This window comes from Eucyclogobius newberryi, unplaced genomic scaffold (genome assembly GCF_026437365.1).
Source record: "Eucyclogobius newberryi isolate DKJ021-1_F unplaced genomic scaffold, fEucNew1.0.hap1 SCAF_10, whole genome shotgun sequence".
Taxonomy (NCBI): Eukaryota; Metazoa; Chordata; class Actinopteri; order Gobiiformes; family Gobiidae; genus Eucyclogobius; species Eucyclogobius newberryi.
This window is the reverse complement of record NW_027315724.1, coordinates 21,661,025-21,683,162: the sequence shown is the minus strand read 5'-3', so window position 1 is coordinate 21,683,162 and position 22,138 is coordinate 21,661,025. Positions and strand designations below refer to the sequence as shown.

The 22,138-nt window shown below is 41.0% G+C and overlaps 1 protein-coding gene across 3 annotated transcripts; it reads left to right on the top strand.

The window, feature by feature from the left end:
• The first annotated feature begins 2,564 nt into the window (after positions 1-2,564).
• On the top strand, positions 2,565-21,600 carry septin4b (septin 4b). 3 transcript variants are annotated; one of them, XM_072462827.1, is made up of 13 exons: positions 16,187-16,345; positions 17,126-17,270; positions 17,564-17,863; positions 18,451-18,547; positions 18,619-18,705; positions 18,784-18,907; positions 18,986-19,120; positions 19,379-19,496; positions 19,579-19,680; positions 19,752-19,848; positions 19,922-20,084; positions 20,168-20,267; positions 21,219-21,600. In XM_072462827.1, exons 2-13 carry the CDS (start codon positions 17,142-17,144, stop codon positions 21,279-21,281), a joined length of 1,515 nt encoding a protein of 504 aa, XP_072318928.1. In that variant the 5' UTR covers positions 16,187-16,345; positions 17,126-17,141; the 3' UTR covers positions 21,282-21,600. The 3 variants fall into 3 exon arrangements, with proteins under 3 accessions (XP_072318935.1, XP_072318928.1, XP_072318944.1); XM_072462834.1 differs by lacking the exons at positions 16,187-16,345; positions 17,126-17,270; positions 17,564-17,863 and adding an exon at positions 2,565-2,612; XM_072462843.1 differs by lacking the exons at positions 17,126-17,270; positions 17,564-17,863 and having other exon boundaries at positions 16,210-16,345.
• Positions 21,601-22,138: the final 538 nt, after the last annotated feature.

The window sequence follows — 22,138 nt, the reverse complement described above, 5'->3', positions numbered from 1 at the left end:
GGTTTGTCCGGTCAGGCTGCGCTCACACTCAGTTTACCGTAGTGCTGATCGGACTGGGAGACACACTCAGGGGACATACGGAGACGGCGCTGCGGTGAGGGGGGCTTTTTGCCGCATCTTGGAACTTTGAAGATGGATCATTTTTCCAGCAACAACCGGTTTCGCTCCGCAATGTTCAACCACGGTGAGTGTTTTGTCTGTCCTCATGTCACTGCGTGTGATGCTGTTACTGCCCTGTCAACCAAAGCCTTATGGACAATTTAGTAAGTTTTTGAGAGGCTGCAAAGGGGAATCATTTATGACACATATGCACACACAAAATACTCTCCCTGTGCATGTCATTGCATTTTAATACATAGAAATACGCACATATGAGTGTTGATGAGTGACTTAAATGAGAGCACTGCCGAATTCAAAGGGAACACGCAGTTCTGCAGAAAGAAACCCTCTTAAAGCTTCAGTCGGGGCACAGCAGCAGCAGCAGCAGCAGCAGCAGCAGCAGCAGCAGCAGCAGCAGCAGGAGGGTGTAATTCTGCAGTTATGCAAGAGTGGTACTAAACTCGCCACACTCAACTATTTCCGGACAGTGTGCGTCGATAAACGGAGGCTGCAGCTTTCTCCATCTGTGCATTTGGAAAACCTTCCATTTCTGACAGGTTCAACACACATTCCTGCTCCTTCATGCAGGAGAATCATAGTGTTATAAGTGTGTAAATATGGAGAATATATTGACATTTAGATAATATCGTGAACTGTTTTGAAGATATGCATTTACATATTGAATATATCATGAATAGTGGAAAAAATGCTACAAAAAGATCTGATTAAAGAAAATGAAAGGAAAAAAAGTGATGGTATAAACTTTCAAATAAGAGTTTAAGGTGATATTGCTGCCTTGTTGTGTTCAATTTTACAGCCATTTAACATTTGTCTTATAATTAAACATCAACTAATATGTTTAAAGATATTAATTTCATTCTACATCGTCCACCTCTATGGGATTATTTCAGACTCGATCTCTGGCACCGCTCAAAACGTTGATCTACATCAATGTTGTTTATTTGTCCGGATAAGCAGCTCTACACATGCTCTACAGTTTTTCTAGAATCACAGAATGACAGATTTCACGATTCAGTGTCAAGGCAAACCCAAGCCACAGTTGGTGCCCGGTGGGGAAACGAGTGGTGAGAGTGGTGAGGAGGGTGGCACTGTCAGCAGCAGCTCACATTCCTCCAGGGGAACCTCATGGGCAGACACTGTACCGTCCCCGCTGCTGTTTGACCGTGGCCTCGCTCACAGCATCACTGGCAGGAGGACTTCTGCATGTAGCTCAACAGAGTAACCACAGGACAAATTAACAAGTCAAGCAAGTAGACATTATCTTGGAACGTGATGGTCCCTAACGATGGCGTTTGTTTGATTGTTTGTTTGCTTGTTTGTGCTCATTTGGATGCTTTGCCTGTCACTCAAAGTTATAGTCTTATTTGCGATTGCCAGTAATGATCAAAGTGCATTTTAAGTGATGTTATGCGATGCAGGGACGGTTTAAGGCGCTCTGGCACAGGCAAAGTGCGGCTCATGCATTATATATTGTCCATATGCAGGACATTGAAAGCCCTGGCTCACATATCTTTACTCAGGCCGCTGTAAACAGAGGCCTCCAGTTCCACATCATGGTTTGCAATGGTCTTACAGATGCAGTATAATAGCAATAATCAATTATTTGTTTATTCTTGAAATATGTGGTGAAATGCACACATACCGCTACATTTTATGATTATTGAGGATTGCTGGCACTGTGTATCTAATAACTGAATGAATATGCATTGATATTGTCATAGAAACAGCTAGATTAAAAAGTACTTTACATGTATATTTATGTTTTTTGTTAGTATATATTAAACAGAAATTCCTCGTCGCTGCCGACAATTCTCACCATTTATATTTTTTAGTTCTTACGATTATATTGTGATCCGAATAACAACATTATCATTTTCTTGGATATAAAATAAGACTTAAATTATACTGACATAGCCACGAGAGCTCTAGATAGAAGACATTTGTTTATAATAAAAATGTCTAATACAGTTCTTAAATCTCTATAATAGTCGAAGACAATGTGAATGTGAGAGTGCTGTACCCCGCCTGAGGCCCAAAGTCACTGGGACAGGCTCCAGTCACAGTAGTAAATGAATGAATGAATAATTTTCTACTGTAGTACCGTTAATGCTTCAGAGAATCCCATGTGTGTGAGACTTCTTACAGTAAACCAACAAAGCCACTAAGCTTTGGTTTGTATGAAACACATAAGCGGGGTGAGCCTTTGAAGAGTTATATGAAGACAATCCTCGAAGCATGCAAACCCCCATTAGAGGGGCAGTCTAACGTCAACACAGTTTAATCAAAACCGTTTCAGAGGTCACTCGTCACTGCCGGGATGTGCTATTTGCCCCGTCTAAATACTTCCTACGTTCGTACTAGAAAGAGTGCAAGTGCGTGTTTACATCAATACGTTTCGTCGCCGCCTTTGCCTTTCTGATTGATTCTTGTGCTCTTCCCTTATGTTCCCGGGCTGTTCCATGGATCAATCGCTGTCCTGTCCAGATGATGAGGTAAGAAACTGGACTTTCTCTAATCCTGCTGTGAGCGCTGAACTAGGTCAATAGTGCACACTGCTTTGGCTCTGATTATCTGAGACGCTTGCTTTTTCTGACTTGGTTCATGGTTGTTAATCTTGTAGACTAAACGATGAGTTCAGTTTGAACGTCACGTAGCTGTTGTGTGTGTTTTTTGCTCTTTTATATCGTGCTAATAGGCGTGTTCTTTAAGTCACATCTTTCTTGTTCTTTTCTTTCTCTGTGACAGCTGAGAATCTGATCAGTCTGGATTGACATCTCCCTTTTTAATTACTGTCTGACTGGTCACGGCATAGAAAATGTATCTGTTGCAAGTTTAATTATTGTTATAAATGCTGAATATATGACTTGATGGTTGCTCAATTATTTTCCGTTGCCGTTCTTGAAGTTTGTGAATCATCGCTCTCACTAGAAATTGCACCTTACTCTAGAAATTGCACCTTACTCTGTCACCTGCGCGTCAAAACTCACATCCCACTTTGTGAGCGCTTACAGGACGCCACAGCTGTGTTTGACCCCGGCCTTCTGGGATGAAAAGGGGGCGTGTTTGTTTTTAAACAGTTCCAAACAGTTCACAGACGGGTGGAGATAGAGTGGCTCGGTGTGGGTGTGACGGGCCCCGGTTCCTTCCTCAGTAGCAGCATTCCAATCACGAGTGACGAGGTTGTAGCGTACGCAGACAGGTGGCCTATACTTTCACCTCAACTGGTCGGCAACGTACGTAACACTCTTGCGGGTGATGCGCACAGTCTGTTCTTAGCTCTTCACACCACGCCCTTTTACGCTATTCTCATCAAACACAACCAAACATCACATTCTAGCACAGCTCCGAATTGGCCCATGCCCGAAACCAGGTTGGCCTTGTTGGTATGTCGTTGCCTGTGCCCACGCCCGCGGCCTTAAACCTTAAACCATTCACACGACTGGGGTGTGGTGGAGTAATATCATGGCTTTGGCTTTTCGTTTGTTTCTTAATTTGCCTTGAAACCGCACAGTTTGACGGACAGGGTGATGTCAGAGGGCCCGGGCAGTGCCATCTGAACGCTATAAAAATGGGGGGCGTGCGCGCTTAACTGTGCCTATATACCGCTGCACGTTGGTACATTCCACTGTGGCTTTTGCTCAACTATCCATTAACATCCAGTGCTTTCTTACCACTGCGGCAAAAACTATCCAATCTATACTTGAACTTGGGCTATTAGCTTGGCGAGCAAGTGACTGCAGTGAATGCCAGTTTTCCCCTGTATTCTCCTCTTGCATTTTTCTGCTTTTCTCATCTGTTGCTCAAGAGCTGGTATGTGGATTCAGTCAATTAATTTAAGAACTGGAAGAGTAGTATTCGCCACACCCAGTGACATGTGATTGTTGTACAGAAATAAAGATGAACCAGACGGAACTGCATATTGTTTTAATTTATGCAAAGGGAATTTCAAAATGAAGCGTGTGACTTGTGATCGACCTCACCATAGCTCTGTATTGCAATATTCTACTATACTGTACTGGTGATAAAAGTGGTAACAATAGTACAGTAACACTTGCCTTTTAGCTCTTTGTGGACCAAACATGAGTCCTAATTTTCCGGTCTGTTTCGGGGTGTAGTACTGATGAAATTGTGATGGGCAGCACTGTGTCACTGAGCTTTGGGCCCCTGGGTTTGCCCTGTTCTGACAGCCAGGCCAGTGGGTCTTAGCAGTTTGATGTGAAGACAACAATTGACTTAAGGACCAGGAAGGCGCACAACACTTGAGTAAATATGTGGATGTTGTAAGCAATGGTAAGCACTGGTGAAAGATTGTCATAGGCATCAGCGTAAGGCTTCCCACAGAACCACAAGAGACCGCAAAATGTATTTTAACATGCTGGGACATACCATTACTGACTCTCTAATGTGTCGCTAATTCACTTTTCACCACATAAGATAATATTTGGCCTTTTGAAATCAGGTTTATGAATGCTAGCCATAAACTTAATCTCTTAATAGGACTATATTAGTTGCAAACAAAGAATGCAAAGGACAAATATGTGAAAACAAGTGGCTTTAAATGAAGGAAATACTACTGCATAGGAATCCATGTATCATTGAAAGAAGATTGCTTACAACAGTTTGAGAATCTCTGGTTCACCAACACATTTCTGATTCATATTTCATGTTAGAATATGGCATCTATAAAAAGGGTCGCTGGATTGCCCTATTTGGTCCTTTTTTAACATCCCAACTTCCTCTCTTCCTGTCCCTGCTGGGCCTGCTCTCCAGATTGAAGCTAATTGGCTCATGTCTTCATTTCTGCAGATGGCCCACAACTGAGCGCGCCTCCCAAACTCCCGCCTCTAAAGGTTTGGTCACAGAGTGACCCTACACATTCCTGCAAAGCCACATAGAAGTGGCCCCCGAATAGTCCATCACCGGCTGTAAATAAATTCAGTCCAGTTCCCATGGCCCCCACCAAGGGCCTGTTACGGCTAATAGTTTGCAAACACCAACTTAATAGAAATTAACAAAGCAGTTTAGCATAAATGAGAGGATATGAATGATCGTTGGGCCTTTTTGTCTCCCATATTATACGATCTGATGAAGAGAGTAGTTGACAGTTTAGCACACTGCACATAAAGCATATTTTGATTATTGTTTTAATTGTCTTCATTCTCTTTCCCTTAGGACAGGTCAGTTTTCATTCTGCTGTTTAGTCATCAGTGTGCGTGCCTACTAAAAATATAACCCACAGATGTGACTCGCCTGTAACAGCTCGTTCTCTATTAGCTCTTTGTGAGAACAATAACACGAGTAAGACTTATTTGCCATATATAGTATCCACAACCAAAACACCCAAACAACTGCGATGCAAAGACATGCATTTAGTCTAAACTAGTACACCATACGTGTGTTTCAGGTGAATACATTCAGCCGCAGTAAACCCCTATAGACTCCATATCAGCAGGATGATGTTTGTCAGACAGCTGTATCCTGGACTGAGACTGCCAGGCTTTGATCTACAACTCCTTTGGTTCCAGCGGAGACGACCTCAGACAGATCTGATCAGGATTTTTTTTACAACATTCTTGTTTGTCCTTTTTTGTTTACTTCTTCATGATTTGACAGAAGTTACTTAACGTCTCTTTTGAAAATATAATATAAAATAACTCTCTGGATACTGCTTGACTTAATCTTAGTGCCTGTCTGTTTACTACATACTATTATGATAAGCTTAAATCCACAGACCAAAAATAAATTAAAAAATAAATATAACCTTAACCATATTATTCCCTCTTTTCTGTCGGATCAGCCTGATTTGAATGCCACATGACCCTTAATCTCTTCAGTTTGATGAAATTAAAGTTTCCTCTGGCCTCTGATGTAAGCTGCCCTCACTTATGTACTTGTGTACTTGTGTACTTGTGTACTTGTGTACTTGTGTACCTGTGTACTTGTGCACTTGTGTACTGATAAAACACAGTGACAGGCCTGAGTGTCCTAAGCCCGGGTGCTCCCCAACTGTGACCCGGTCCTCTCCCCCAAAGAAAACAGTTCCAGATGCTCCCACTGCGCTGCCGGACAGTGAGAGGAAATGCCAGGCAAGCCACGAAGAAGATGAGGAGCGATGATGGGATCAGGCAAGGGATCAGCTGAAGGATGCTTTAAATCCCTATGGAAATGTCTATTATTCTTGTCCTGTTCAGACGTCTATAGCACTCGCTCTTTGAAAGACAGCGGCCAGCAAAAACAACTGGATTCAATTGTTCACCATTCATATGCTTAAACTATGGGAAGAATGCGCCGTCAAACTGTCTCAAGTGATGATTTTCATACGATTCTATCATATTTAAGCACTTGGGTGTAAGTAAAGTGTGGAATGTGTTGGCATGCCGCGACATGATGATAGATAGAAGTCCCTGGGGTGTTTTTAAGGCATAACCACAATATTTGGAGAGCGTTACTGTAGATGTAATCAACAGACTTTGCCTCTGAACGGTAGTTGCGCGTACATTGACCAGGTGTACTATGTAGTGTACCGTTGTGTTTCTTCTTTGTTTGACCTTACACAGAGGGCTATGGGAAACAGTATCAGGTCACAGTTAGGCCTTTTGAAACAGGACATCGTAACGAAACACCAGCATGGGCCTTTCATTCAACAATATTTACTACTTTGTCCATATGTTCTCATGGCACACATCCAGCCCGACATCTTCGTGTGGATAAAAATAGTGCCATCTATTATTCAGATTATCTAGGATCTTATGGTTACTTAATGAATGTCAGGTTCAGTCACATAGCATTTGTGTTTAATCCCTAAGGTAAACCTGACGTCTAGAACTGTCTCTTCTTAACAGCCTCTGTTTCCGCGGGTGTCCACCCCCATTACCAATGCATGTGTTTCTAAGAATACATTTTTAAACATTTAGCTAACCGCAGTCTTTCTCTTTGTAACAGACAGGAGCCTGTTATTCATCATGCTTTCATACCTTTTCATCTATATGTGTTCTAATGGGAGGCTACTCCCAACAAACAGTTAGTCTAATTGCTAAAATATAGGGTGCCAAAGCATCTTAATGACAGCCCTGAGCCGGCTCACACATTTACTGTGTGCTGTGTGAGGTAAGGTGACCTACAGCATCTATGTTATTGTTTTAAGTGGTTAAGAAGACACATGAGCACTGATGCCCATTACAGACTGCTTTAAAGACCTTACCTTAGTCATTATGCACGGCAAGCAGCTAATGACTTCCTTATTTCTCGAGTGAAAAACATTGAAAACGAACAAAGAAAACATCTGGTACTAAAGTAAAAGCATTTTGCCACAGGGAATTCTATATGGGATTTTATTCACAAAGATATAGACACCTTTTCCTAAGTCAGACAGTTTGGTCTAAAAATACTTTTGACAAAGTGAAAGGAAACCACAGTGGATCTACCACAGCAGCGAGGAAAGGGTCACACCTCATGAAACTGCAGACCGTCATACAAACAGCAGCGATGTTTAAGTCAACCAAATACACTGGCTTATAGCTAGGAGTTGCTGTAACTTTTCTTGACATCTGGACAACCTCTGGGGCAGTGTGTAGTTCCGGAGATTAAGTTATATGTGCACATGTTGGTCTGTTTATCCGAGATGTGTCTTTTGTTGAGTGCTTTTCCCGCTGTGTCTTTCATGTTTTGGGACCTTCTAAGACTTGTCCCGTCACAGAGTTGTAGTAAACTGCTCACTGACTTTGGCCTTTGACCCCACCTGCTGCCACAGACTGTCCGCCGCCTGATGCCTATTTCTGTTTCGAAGGTATGTGCCATAATATAAGGCACACGGGAAGCCAATATCTGACTGCTTAACCTGGAATATATGAATGGCTTGAATTTCAAAGTTGAGATGCCTGACCGTCTGACCTTATAGTGAATCCTTTGAGGGACAATAGTTCAACCTAACACTTCAGATTGTAAAATAGGTCTTGTCTTGTTGTTGTTGCTGTTTTTTTTTTTAAACAAAAGGCAGTTTTATGTTTAATACCAATATTAGTTAATATCGGTCTTTTTGATGTAATACACCCAATAGAGGCTGGATAAATAAACAGGTCTTCTTTCTAATCAAATGCCCATTCCATCTAAAGCCTAAAAGCAGAGCCTGCTGACTTAGGAGTCCTGCTCTTTTTAGTGCTGCAGCTATTAATAGAGCTTTGCCTGAGAATCAAGACCATGGTCAGCAATCAGATTCTTGAGTCGTCAAGAAGAAAATGTCATTCAAATGACTACGTTTTTTTATCGATTGCTAATGTCGCTGTTGTGAATGATAGTTGTTTTGTTGCTGCAGAGCTGTTGGTGAAACAGTGGCAGCTTTGTCTGCAGTTTGTCCAGTGGCATACAATAAATATACAGCGGAGTGTCAGTGAACACAAACTCAGCAGTGGAGTTGACTCTGGCTCTGGATACTACAAACAAAGCTCAGTTCTTTCACTGTCACAGAGGCCTAAAAGAACCTCTCTCCACTGGAACTGATCATTGTACAGCATTACTATTCAAAACAATAGAAGGCTGCGCAGAGAGAGCTCTTGAACTAGTAAAGAGTAAAGATTAGGATGGTTATTTTGCTACTGAAGCGTGCCTATCATTTTTGTCATTTTGGGGTGAAGTGTAGGGAGAGTCTTTATTAAAATAACCCTTTTGAAATATGACTTTTTAGATTCAAATAGTTCTGTTTCTGTTGTTTTTTTGCCTCAATGAACAAGTGTCACCCTGTGCCATGGTGGAGCATCTCTGTGCTGCAGCCTGAGCCAGATCTGAAGTTTCTCTCTCAGCTCTGCTCACAGCATTATACCCACACACAGTGAGAGTCTGTGGCTCCAATAAAGAGGCTCCACTGCCCTGTTGGCCCGGAGAACTGCTGTGATGCTCTTTTTCCTTGGTCTTTGAGCCTTTAAAACTGCTTTAAATCCAAAACTGGTGTCATGTGTTTTAGACGTTCCAAGTTGAAAAGAGCATTCACATGGTTTATTTGGGCTCAGACTTAAATGTATCTTAGAAGTGTCATTTACTATTCTACTGTTTGAGTCTCTCATTTAATATACTTAACATATGATATGGAACTATAGCAAATGACATCAGCCCTAATTCTGTCACAATAAGAACATACAGTATCTTACCACCCTTTATTTCCTTTACCGTTACTCTCCGGCACATATTCTGTTTGCTGCAGATTGTGCTCCTCTGTCTCACATGTGATTCACTGAACGTGTGAAGCTGCTGACGTGTGTGTGTGTGTGTGTGTGTGTGTGTGTCAGGAATCGTGCAACACCTACAAAACCAGCTAAACACTCACTCTCTCACTGTACTTGCTTGTATATTCTTTTTTTTAACCGTATGGTGGGCACATTTTAAGAAATATTGATAATATTTAGAATAAAAAATGTTGAAAAAGTACTTCACTAGCAAGGACCACAACCCCAGCTACGATGCAAAGTGTTTATTGGCCGTTTTGGGGCTTCTGGTGATGAGGGCTGAAGGCTCCCGGGCCTCGATACCCCCGAATAAGGGTTTAATGGATATATCTGTACTTTTGTGAGTACATGTACAGTCTTTTCACATGTCTGATACTTCAATTACAAAAGCACGTTTTACCACATTTCTATTGGATTGACATAATATGTATATCTTTGTGTTTGGTACTTAATACACATATTATTTTCAATATCACCCACATCTTCCCAACGCCCTGAATGAATGTACTTTTTTTTGTTTTTTTAGAACTTCATATTAGAGTAAGTAGAGTTGTGAAGTATTTCTTCTGTGAAAATCTTCTTAATTAACTTCATACTGTGTCAAATATTTAGGTGATACCAAACTTGAGTTTTTACGTTGTCTTGTTATGTCTTTTCTGGTCAATGGTGTTGTTTTTAAACTGCTCTGTGCTGTGAAATGAAGTAATTATATAAATATTTAGTTGATACATCAATCTCAGTCAGTCAATCTGTCAGTTTACTGTAAACTCCATCTTTCAGTGAGTATCCTGAACTACAGCCCGGGCCTCTTAAGGAAAAGGAGCTGTAAAGTGTTTTTACCTGATTATAATGTTGCTCCAATGAAGCTTTAGTTTTGCTGCCCTGTGATTTGTTTTTGAGTTAAGCGTGTAATTAGTCTCGAGTTACTTTCTGTATTGTGAAGGTGCATAACCAGAGCCCGAGTCAGCCCGCTCTGCCTTATCAGTGAAGGAACAAGAACCATAAACCCCAGAAATCACTCCAAGAATACAAACTACTGAAGTTTGTTTCCCCTCGATTGGCACCTCCAGTAAAACAGGAAACCCTGTCCAGACGCTGATGTCATTCTTCTCATTGCATCTCCCTGTAACACAATGCCAACTGTGTTTTAAACAGATCGTTCTGATAAGCTTTGGCCAACAGGAGCCAACATTCACACAAGGTGGTTTTGTATGGATGTAAAGTGCGACTTAGACTGACTGGAATTTAGTGGAGCAGCTAAAGAGACCACACAAAACCTCCCTGGACCGGGGGAGACTGAGTTCAACGTGCCGCTCATGAGCTCTGATCTGACAGGTGTGGCTTCAATGCTTGTGTATCAGAGTTTGAGAAATACTGCAGTTCTCGGCAGGATAAATGACAAGGCAGATCAGCCGCTAGAATAGAAACATACGCTATTATTCTACTGATTGTAGCCAAATGAGAGTAAATGAGCACCATTATGTCGCCTTGATGCAGAAGATAAAACATTTTAAAGGTGCACTATGTATCTTTTCTGTTGGGGGTTGTCCACTCGCTTGTATCCATGACAATGATGCTATTGCATGGAATGTTTCACATGCTGTGTCTAAAAAGAGCAGCTAAAGATTATTTTTGCTTTAAAGCAGCTTTTCTTGTGTCTCTCCATGGCCTAGCACCAAAGTACATCTCGGACATGTTAGTGCCATATGAACCATCTCAGACTCCGCGGACCTAAGGGACCAGCCTCCTGCTTTATGTCTTAAACCGTTTTGTGATTTCTTTCATGTATTGTGTTTTTAATGCATTTTGTCCCTGTTGTGTGAAGCAAATTGCCTTGTGTATGAATTGTGCACACTTGCTTATCGATTAGTCTAGTGATTATTCTTGCAGTTTATCGATTAGTTGTTTGGAATGTAAAATGCCTGTAAATATTTGAGTTCATCCTGATGGAGTATATTTACAGACAAAATAACATATTGTACATGTTTCCAATGTATTTTTACATTTTTACATTCATCCAGCTTTGTCTGATCATAGAACCTTTCCTCTGAGGACTTGGCATATTTTGGAGTCTATGTAGTCCAGATAACCATTAGTAAATTAGTTGATTATCTCAATATTTGATACGTTGTGAAATATCCGGTTTCAGCCCAAACATAATCCTTCTGCCTTTCACCTTTTGCAGTAGAATAAAGCTTAAACTGATCAGAAGTCCCATGTTAGATTTGGTTGCCCCACATTATTAGTTATGACAAGGAACAATAGAATTCCTCCATAAGCCTCTCCCTTACACCGGTCCGACCGACACCTCCTCAACACCAAATCCACGGGAGCCATTGTTACCCGGCACCACTCGTACAGGAGGGAAACAACAGCGCGCTTTGAGAGCCTCTCGACAGGAATCTCTCTGTGTGCGATAAAGAGTCTGTAATGAATGGTGTAGGAAGTGTTGGAAACCTTAAGTAGATCTGACATCCACTCTGACAATATTTATGTTCCTGCAGAGCCGCTCTGCTCTACCTGACCCCGAGTAAAACAAATGTGTAACCGATCCATGTTTTATGCCCATTCTTAACACCGCGAGTCTAAACTTATCAGGATCCAATTGATTTAAGACCAAGAATGTGCCTTCCAGTTCTGGTTTGTTGTAGTGCAAACTTTTAAGACTTACTTTGTAACTTTTGTGCTAGATGACCCGTTTGTCTCCATGGAGATGTTATTGCTTTACCTACTATGTAAATTCAATTACACATTTTTACTGCTCGAAAATACCTGAAAAACATGGATTCTTACTGTGAATAGGGTCACCTCTCCGCAGATCTGACCTGTGACTTAGCCTAGTGACGTCACCTGCTCGTCTTTGTGGAAATACCGTATGTTTTAATGCCATATTCTGGAACATTCTAGATAAAGCAGTGGAGATAAGAAGCAGGTGGCATACCCCTCACCAGAAAAGTAGTGTAAAGTAAGAAGTAGCAACCTGAACAGTAATAATAATGAAACATATACAAAATATAAACATGTAATTTGAATACAATGTTAAGATCTCAAACTTGCCAATTAAGTATTATTTTAAACAATGTCAAACTATTTGATCTGTTTCACATTCTGAGCAGCAGGGGGCACTGCACTTGCCTTCACGTTGACCCTCTGACTCTCCAAAACAGCAGCACACACAAGTAACTACTACAATCAGTGAAATCCTAGTTTAAGCCAGAGATAACACTTCTTAATCTCATTACTGCTCCAAAGGGCTGGCAGCGATGTCCAAGCACTGCATTTTATCAGATAGTCCTCTCAGTCTGGCACGGATCCAGGCATCAACCTGAACAGACACAAATGCCAGACACTTTAATTAATCCTGAATTATGATCCTCTGGGCACCTGTAGACAGAGTTAATGTGTCACGATCACTACCGTTTTAGCCTTCAGTTCGAGTGCAGCCTACATATTGTCTGCCTGTTATATTTGATTGTATCTGTCCACCCCAGGGGCCCGTCCAGTTCTGTTAGCCCCTGATAATATCAGTATAGCTGGAGACAGCACACAGGATTAAGGCATCCTCTAGGCCTCTCAAGAGAAACCTCCACTGCTCACAGGAAGTAGCCTCTTTTGCCTTCTGGTTTGTTCTTTTAGCCCGTGCTAGTATCTCTGCAACAGTAAAACATCTAATTATATTGTGTAGATTTTGGTGTGTTTCGAGGTCTGTTCGGTTGGTTCTTGTGTGTTTGGGATGTGGCACTAACATCCATCAAGATTAGGATCAAGTTTTTTCCTGACTTCCTCTCATGGGCACAAAATGTATTTCCAGCTAAAATGCTTAAATCATAGCCATTACACTAAAAGCTAAAAGCCGGTCACGTTGCCATGTTAATGTGTTAGACCCTACTCACCTCTGCTGTGTGTGTGTGGGGGAAATCCAAAGTCCACGGATTCTGACGCTTGTGTGGCCCAATTAAATGACTTGTGGCCTACATGCTCAAAATAATCATTTTATCTAACACACTCGTCTCAGCCCCGCTCCGGCTTTCTTATGTACAAATCCAGATTTCCTTGTGCCACTCTGGTCGTGGCACTGCCAGCTGCACTGCTCTGATGTGATCACCAGTGTAGCTGCAGACTGTGCTTAGCTTTGTGGTTTTTAGATGAATTTGCCTTTAGGCCTAAGTTGAACTTAAAATGGCCAGATAAGTCTCTAATAACATCATAATATGCTGAACACTGCACATTTTTTTCCTCCCATTAATGGCATTAGCACAATCCAAGTTACATCTGCGTTTAAAGAGGAGGATTAGGGTTATTATCAGAATTATCTTTATTGTTTTAATTCTCTCACTATTTGAAGGTGTCTTGCAACTACTGTTAATAGACTTTATTTAATTCCAATTATAATGTTTGTCTGTGTAAGAGGTTGGGGGTCATTGGGTTTGTGTGACTGACCTTGAACCGAAACAGTCACCGTCTTCACTGTGTATTTTGATGCTTTTTCCTTTATACACGCAACGCTTTGGCTATCATCAGTTTATGTCTCTCGTGCTCTCGTTGGTGTAATGAGCTGGCATCACACAGAGAGAGAGCTGCTATAACTGTCCTAACAAGCACAGCATTCACACAGAGCACACACTTCACCACCTGCCACCGGCCACAAGGGAAACCTCTCTGCAAATCAACACCGTTTACACTGTAAATATGCACTACATTTGCTTCAGTTTGTAGTCAGTCTTTTGCACTTCCATTCACTTCGTTCGTTCATTCATTACATTTGTGAACGCTCTCTTTTTATTGGCTTTTTATTGGCTTTCAATTGACGAGTCAGCACTTTCCACTTAGTTACAATACGTCTCTATGTGACTGTAATAATGTCAGAAGAATTCCAGCCTCATTCACCACATCTGCTCAAGGCTTTTACACAAAATGTTTAACACGAAAATGAATAAGCGCTCAGTGCATTAGTTACTTTACAGACATACATTATATAACACATTTTAACCATTTGAAATAGCCCTAAAATGATTGACATTCCGTTGAAAATTTAACATTTCGTTTAAGTCCCACGGTGCAGTTCCATCGTGTTCTGGTGGATGTTAATGTTGCACTACATTTGTATTGGAATTAATACAAAGTGTGCCCTCCGGTGGCGCAATGGATGAGGGCGTTGCACATGTGTGGGTTTGATTCCAGCCCTCAAGCATTTGCCGAATGTCTATACCCCCTCTCCCCATTCACACTACGGCTGTCCTGTTCGGCAATACATTCAGGTCAAGAAAATGAATACATAGCAAGTTTATTACAAAGTAGTGATGGCCAAAGTAACTTGTAATATGAAATACTAATGTGAGTATTTGTACTACTTGTATGTTGACCAAAGAGTGCAATGGGAGCAGGAGAAATGCTGTGGCTTCTTTGAAATTATTGTTATTTAAGTGAATCATGAAATTAGACCAATATTTTTTGCTGTACATTAAAGGTTTTGAACGCTAGTTGGGCCGCGTCCTCGCCAAAAGCACAAACAAACAGTCCAACTTAAACAAACGAGCCCTTAAACAAGTATGACGGCTGCACTCGCTCTTATGTCAAACTGGCTTTCATCATACAAAGTCAATATCATTTCACATAATTTCGCTGTGGCTTTTGGCGGCTTCTGATTGCGTTTCCCATGTCGTAAGCCGAGCGATTGAAGTGGGCTGAGAACCAAATCATCATCTGTCATCGAGCGTGGACGCCAGAGCCACTTTTCAGATCAGAACACTGCTCCACGGCCAACCACAATATATGCATGTCCAACGTCTTTTATTGTCTCTCGTCAACCGCTTTGCGTTTCATTTACGTCTTTCATCTTTCTGCTGTGCCATCGTTTTCTGTCCAGGTTTATTTTGAGGGCGAGGTACAGCGGTATAATCCTCCTCCCTGTAATTTCAACCATGGTCCTTTATCAAATTAGATGGACAATTTGTACCTTTAGCTACCACGGCAGGGCTTGTTCATTTGATTTGACAAACAGGACATTCCAGCCCAACGTCTCTGCATAAACATTGGCAATAAGACGTAATAAGCAGCAGCAGCGCGCGGCAGGAAATGCCAGAGCAGCGGTTGATGTTGTTGTCATCACTTAACGCACTCTAAAGTAGCACTCATATTCTAATCTATTAGTTATAACTCAGCATGATTTTGCGAAAGGCTCTGTTGGTGTTGCAGTTTGATCCTTTTAAAGGCCTATCTTTGTGTCTATTTCAGTGGAATTTTTGTTTTCTATCGCTAATCAATGACATTCGATGTGTAGTAGGACTGTATTGATCTATTTAAGTCACATACATCGCTGTTTCCGTTTCACACTGCACAGAACTTTTACCTCCAGACATTTACATTTCTTTGCGGAAAGTGTGTAAAGTGTATTTATATTTCACACCTCCGTTTTAGGACGTCGAGAAACTGATGGGCGCTCACAACTGGGACAAAGTGGACATTAGGGCTGCAAGACATGTCACAAATCAATTCAAAATGTCAGTTTAAATTGTCAGAATGAGCAAATGGCAAAGACTAGAAACTATTTAAGTAACATAAATGTGTCCGAGAACGACAAAATATCAAGTCTTATTCTCTACAAACTGTGTTCTTTTATTAGTTTAGCAGTTAGGAGTTGAGCTTTCTTCTATTAAACACATTGCTATTCGAGATGGTTCTACCCTAATGGACGTTCTAGTCTGTGTTTTGTTTTCATGTACTTTCACACATTTGCAGAACGAGCTGCTGGCCACTTTTGGTGTTGGATTGAGAATTTGTGCATTAGTAGTTTTCAGTTAGTCACATGTCACTTGTGGTGTTGGGTCAATGTTACTGATCAGTTCCCCTGGGCAGTGTGAGGCTGTGCAGCTGGAAGGTCGCTGCGTCCTCTGAAGCAGGACTATATAAACGCTGTGGCCCGTGGAGTTCGCTTTCTGCTGCTTTGGGCACGAGGCGGACTGCATAACAAGGCAAAGGGCTGATTGGACATTTTGGTGAAGCTTATACAGGTGAGACTTTGCTCAAGGTGAGGATTATATGGGAAGACGCTCCAGTTTTGAGTCACTAATATTGAAGGACAATATTTTGAGGGTAATGTAACTCTAACATTCCTATTCAGTGCAGTTGTTAATGTCGGCGTAATGCCTCATTCGATTGAGATGGAGAATGACTCTTGGGTGAGAGTCGAAACTTATCGTTTTTCAGAAATAGAGTGAAAAACTGAAAAATAGGGTGATAAACTGAATCTTTTTCTGCAATGCGGTTGTTAATGTTGTTGCTTTTACATATACATCAAGCTTTACAGTTAATTCTTCCATGTGGGCCACAGAAATCTATTATGTTAAATATTGATCTTCAAGCTTTAGTGGAGGAAAAGCAAACAGGTCACTGGCTTTCCAAGCCAAAAAACAGTACAAAGCTACAGATTCTACATTCTACAAAAATTCATAAAGTCATAAATGACAGTAGAAAAGCAGAATTTAATCATGTTTGGTTTTAGCTGTTCTTAGCCTCCTCAAATCTGGATCTGCTTTGCTTTTTATTCTGCATTTCCATGTAGATAATGTGTGTTATTCTTGGACAGAAGAGGCCCTTGAGTGTTTTCTGGTTAAAATAGCAGGAGCACTGCATAAGTACTGAGACTGAACCACAACAATCATTTCATGTGTCAATTGTTTCTATTTTCTAATCATTTGAATTTATTTCATCTTCTTCCCCCTTTATCTATCCTGGCAATCCTTACACCCATGGCATTTTCTTTGTGTCCCTCCCCTCCCTTAAACTGTTAGTTTATGGTTGTTGGAGATGGAGGAGTACATGTCACCCCCTGGTGCACCAGAGGAGAGCGAACACGAGCTTCACTCTTCGTCAGATGAGAGAGACTCTTTGTTCATTCCCCCTCCTGATTATCAGAGGGATGATGAAGACCAACAGGTACCTGTCGGAACCACAAGGGGATTCTGCCCCGTTTGGATTGTCACACATGCCCATTTTGATACATTAATCATTTATTTCAAGTATACAACAGTAAAATATTTCAAGCGCTATCTTATTTCACAGTGAAAAAATAATTTGTATGTGATATTCAGAAACAATATTGCAAATACATAAAGCTTACTGTTCTGATTTGACTCCAAAACCTTCACTCCCTTTTCCTTGCCACGACCCGTTGTGTCTTACATCACTCCTCTTCATATCCCACGTCCCTTTGACCTCTATACCTTCAGCACTCAAGTCATTCTGATGACTCTGAGGTGGAAAACATAATGCAGGAGCCTCTGCATCAGCAGCAGCGCCCCCTACAGGTCCCCCAGTCTCCTGAGCTGGGCCAGCCTGTGGGGGGTGTGGAGTGCCCCCTCAGCCCGTCACTGCTGAGACCCCCTGTGGCGGGCAGTGCTCAGTCAGACTCCAGCTCAGAGGCCGCTGGCTTGTGCTGCAGGAGCGTGGACTTTGACCCGTCGTCCCCTGTCAGTTCGTCCAGGCCCAAGAGCCCCTGGGCCCTGTTTGACCCATATGAAACCTCAGAGGTAAAACAGGGCGTGATTGAACTGTAGTTAGGGTTGTGCATTGCTATAACTGCTGCTGTTGTCACTTACACATTTCTTCACAAGTATTTTGACATACTAGGGTCATTGTATATATATGTTTGGTATTTCCCTCTGAACAAATTGCACACTGATTTGATCCCTTTTGTATGTTTCGATGAAAAGCTTTCAATAAATGTTTGTATTTGAATGAGTCTTTGAATGAACAGAAATGTGGCTGTTTAGTTGTACTTTGTCCTGAGAAAACAGGAAATCAGCTGGAACAGTTTTGTCTATTTTGTAAATTGTGAATACCGTATTTTCCGGACCATAATTTATTCATAGTTTTGGCCGGGGTGCGACTTATACTTATATTTATACTTATATACTTATACTCCGGAGCGACTTATATGTGACATTACTTGTTATTTTCACACTTGCAACAGCATTTCATACTCCAGTGCGACTTATACATGTTTTTTTTTATTCTCTATCATGCATTTTTTGGCTTATAGTCGGGAAAATACGGTATATTTGACTCATATAATACTTGCACATTTACTTGATTGTCATTGTTTTATGTTTTTTAGGATCAAGACAAAGAATATGTTGGTTTTGCCACTCTGCCAAACCAAGTTCACCGAAAGTCAGTGAAGAAGGGGTTTGACTTCACTCTCATGGTGGCAGGTAGAGTTCTGCACGTTTGTCCTGCATGGACGAAGACGAGAAGCAAATACTAATATGGTTTATATTTCTAGGTGAATCTGGGTTGGGTAAGTCCACGCTGGTCAATAGCCTATTTCTAACAGACCTATACAAAGATCGGAAGCTGCTAAATGCCGAAGGTGAGAGAGAAAGATGAATTAAGATGCACCAAGATTCCCCCATAAATCAGATTGCGATAATGCATATTGTTTTACCAGAGAGAATCACACAGACAGTGGAGATCACCAAACATACAGTGGACATAGAGGAGAAAGGCGTCAAACTCAAGCTCACCATTGTGGACACTCCTGGGTTTGGCGATGCTGTGAATAATACTGAATGGTACAAATGAAGACTACTCTTTTTGGTTTTCGTGTCGGACGGAATGTGAAGACTGATCTGGTTCTGCTTTTGCTCTAGTTGGAAGTCGGTGGCGGACTATATCGACCAGCAGTTTGAGCAGTACTTCAGGGACGAGAGCGGCCTTAACCGCAAGAACATCCAGGACAACCGCGTACACTGCTGCCTCTACTTTATCTCACCATTCGGTCATGGGTACAGCACAATGTTTGATTCAAGATATACACTACTATATTGTACAATGTTAAGAAATTACACTGCAGATTTAATGTAGTCACTGTCAGGCATGTTTAAATGGTGGAAACACAGTGCTTCTAATCTGAAGGAATGCTTCTGTATTGAGTAATGCATATGCTGTGATCAGACAGCTCCCTCTGTTGGCAAGCATCAGGCAGTTAGGATGAAGATGGATTGTCGTTCTCTCCTCAAAATATGTGTTTTTGTATGTTCTAGTCTTCGGCCTCTTGATGTGGAGTTTATGAAGGCTCTTCATGAAAAGGTGAATATTGTCCCAGTTTTAGCAAAAGCGGACACGCTCACCCCCAGTGAGGTCAAGAAAAAGAAAATGAAGGTAAGTCTCTTTGTTTCTTTTGTTTCTTTGTTCCTTATTTGTATCAAAAATAATTGTAACAAGTTCTATTCTCATATGACAGATCAGGGAAGAAATTGAACAGTACGGGATCCAAATCTATCAGTTCCCAGACTGTGACTCCGATGAAGACGAGGACTTTAAGCAGCAGGACCTTGAACTTAAGGTGAGAGTCAGGAATTCATGTTTTAACACTGTATATGCTCCATCTTATAACGGTTTCAACTCTTCACATAGGAAAGTATTCCTTTTGCTGTAATAGGCAGCAACACTGTGGTCGAGGCGAAAGGAAAGAGAGTAAGAGGTCGTTTATACCCTTGGGGTATTGTTGAAGGTAAGAGTCAAGTTTAATCAAAGCTTTTAATTCGAATGAAAATTTGATTCAACATTATTGTTGTGTTTTACAGTTGAGAATTCTGCACACTGTGATTTTGTGAAGCTGCGAAACATGCTTGTTCGTACACACATGCAGGACCTCAAAGATGTCACCCGGGAGACGCACTATGAGAACTACAGAGCCCAGTGCATCCAGAGCATGACCCGCCGAGTGGTGAAGGAGCGCAAACGCAGGTATGTGTGCCCTTTTATGTTATTCAAGTTTATTCTACAATAAAGCTCCATCAGAAACTCTGTACATTTGTGTATTTCAACAGCAAGCTAACACGGGAGAGCGGCACAGACTTTCCCATCCCCACAGTGTCAGGGGGCGAAGACAACGAGACAGAAAAGCTCATCAGGGAGAAAGATGAAGAGGTACCACAAGCCGACCCCGACACAGAGTCTGAACAGCACCATGGCCCAGGGTCTGAACATGATCCTGAGCACCATGAGGCCCCAGACCTCCAGGCTCAGTCTTACTCACAGTCAGATCCGAGCGCAGACCAGGCCCTTTAAGACACAGACTCATATTGTTGTTGTTTTTTTTATTCAAGGACGAAACAATATTTATTTATTGTATTAATGAATTTATTCCACCATTGATCCTCCCCTGAACCTTCATTCCCATAGTTGCAAAATACTTAGTTGTAAAGCACTATTATTATTATTATTATTGTGATAGTGATTTTTAGGCCAGTGTTGAAATGTAGCACTTGTTAAGTTTGTTGATTAGGTGAGAAATACAGTTTAGATGTATAAAAAGTATAAAAGCCACATCTAAATCCACTTTTCCCAACCAACCCCTCAATGTTTTGTTCATTCAACCAATAAACAAAAGAAATAAGTTGTTTTTTTCACCTCTATTTGAAACAATGTCCACTACCCATGCCAAATACATTTTAATTACATTTTAAATATACTGTAGATCCAATATTAAAACGAATACATGAACTAAATTAGCACAAGTATTGAGGCAAAACGTTTCTAGACTTAATCTTATTCAAATTCAGAATATTTATCGAATTTATTTATCCCCTGGAACATTCATTTGCATTTCCCCTGCCACAAATTCAATCATATACGTCACAATCCATAAATTCATGGTTGCTACTGAATAAGACTTTACATTTATTATACAGATCTCATCAGGAAGTGTTAAAGATCCATCCACATCTGTTTTAAAACAAACTACTTTACATTAAGGTTTTTTAGTCATATTGATTCTGTCTGCTCAGTGTAGTTATGATTAAAATGTGTTAAATAAAAATGAAATGGCATACAAATATATCTGTACTAATTACTAATGTCAGTGTCTCTTTGTTCCAGTTGCGGCGGATGCAGGAGATGTTACAGAAGATTCAGGACCAAATGCACACACAAACCTATTGACACAAGACTTTGCATATGCGTTTAAACTGGCAAGAAGCTCCCAGTTTGTTCACAAATGTGTCCGGTGTGCCACCTCGTCTGCTGCACCAGTCTGAGCGGGGAGAACGGTGATTCAACACTGTTCACGTCCTCAGCAATGTCATCCTAACACACAAAAAACTCGACTGGGGTCCGAGATGTTTATTTGGTCTTCCGAGAAGTTTGCTTTAGTGGAAACAGAATCAGTTTTCATGAATTGACCTGTCGCCACTGCTCACGTTCTGCAGTCGTTCTCAAGGGAAAAAGACATGGAGGAATGTGATGGAATGAAAGTCAATGGGACAGAGGATGGATTGATAAAGAGGGGCGCATCATATCTGGGCTTCTGTTGGACTGTAGGTGGCGCTGTGTGTCAGATTCTACAGGTAGAAAAGTGGTGCCAAAGCTGAGGATGTGAGCAGTGGAAACATGTCAATGAAACATAAATTTTGTAAATATTTTAAATGATTTGAAGTGACGGTGCAGATGATTCCACAGTTATAGATTGTTACATGATTATTTCATTTTGAGCATCATATCTAATCAAGTTTACATAAATGTACTGTTAATTAACTCACTTGAGCTGAGAGCACACTTTTTTGTGCAACTCTTTTTTTGTTATAACTGCATTGAACCTTTAAAAATAATTGAGTTATATTTTCCACTTTTTACTCTTCCTGTTATTTAAGCACTCGATATTTGTAGATTTATTATTTGAAAGAGCTTTCAATCATCTTTATTTTTTTAGTACACATTATTTAACAGTTCACAATCAAACTGTATGTTTCACTTCCATTACAGCCGGACTGATATAAAATATTGTTAAATTAAACTGCGCA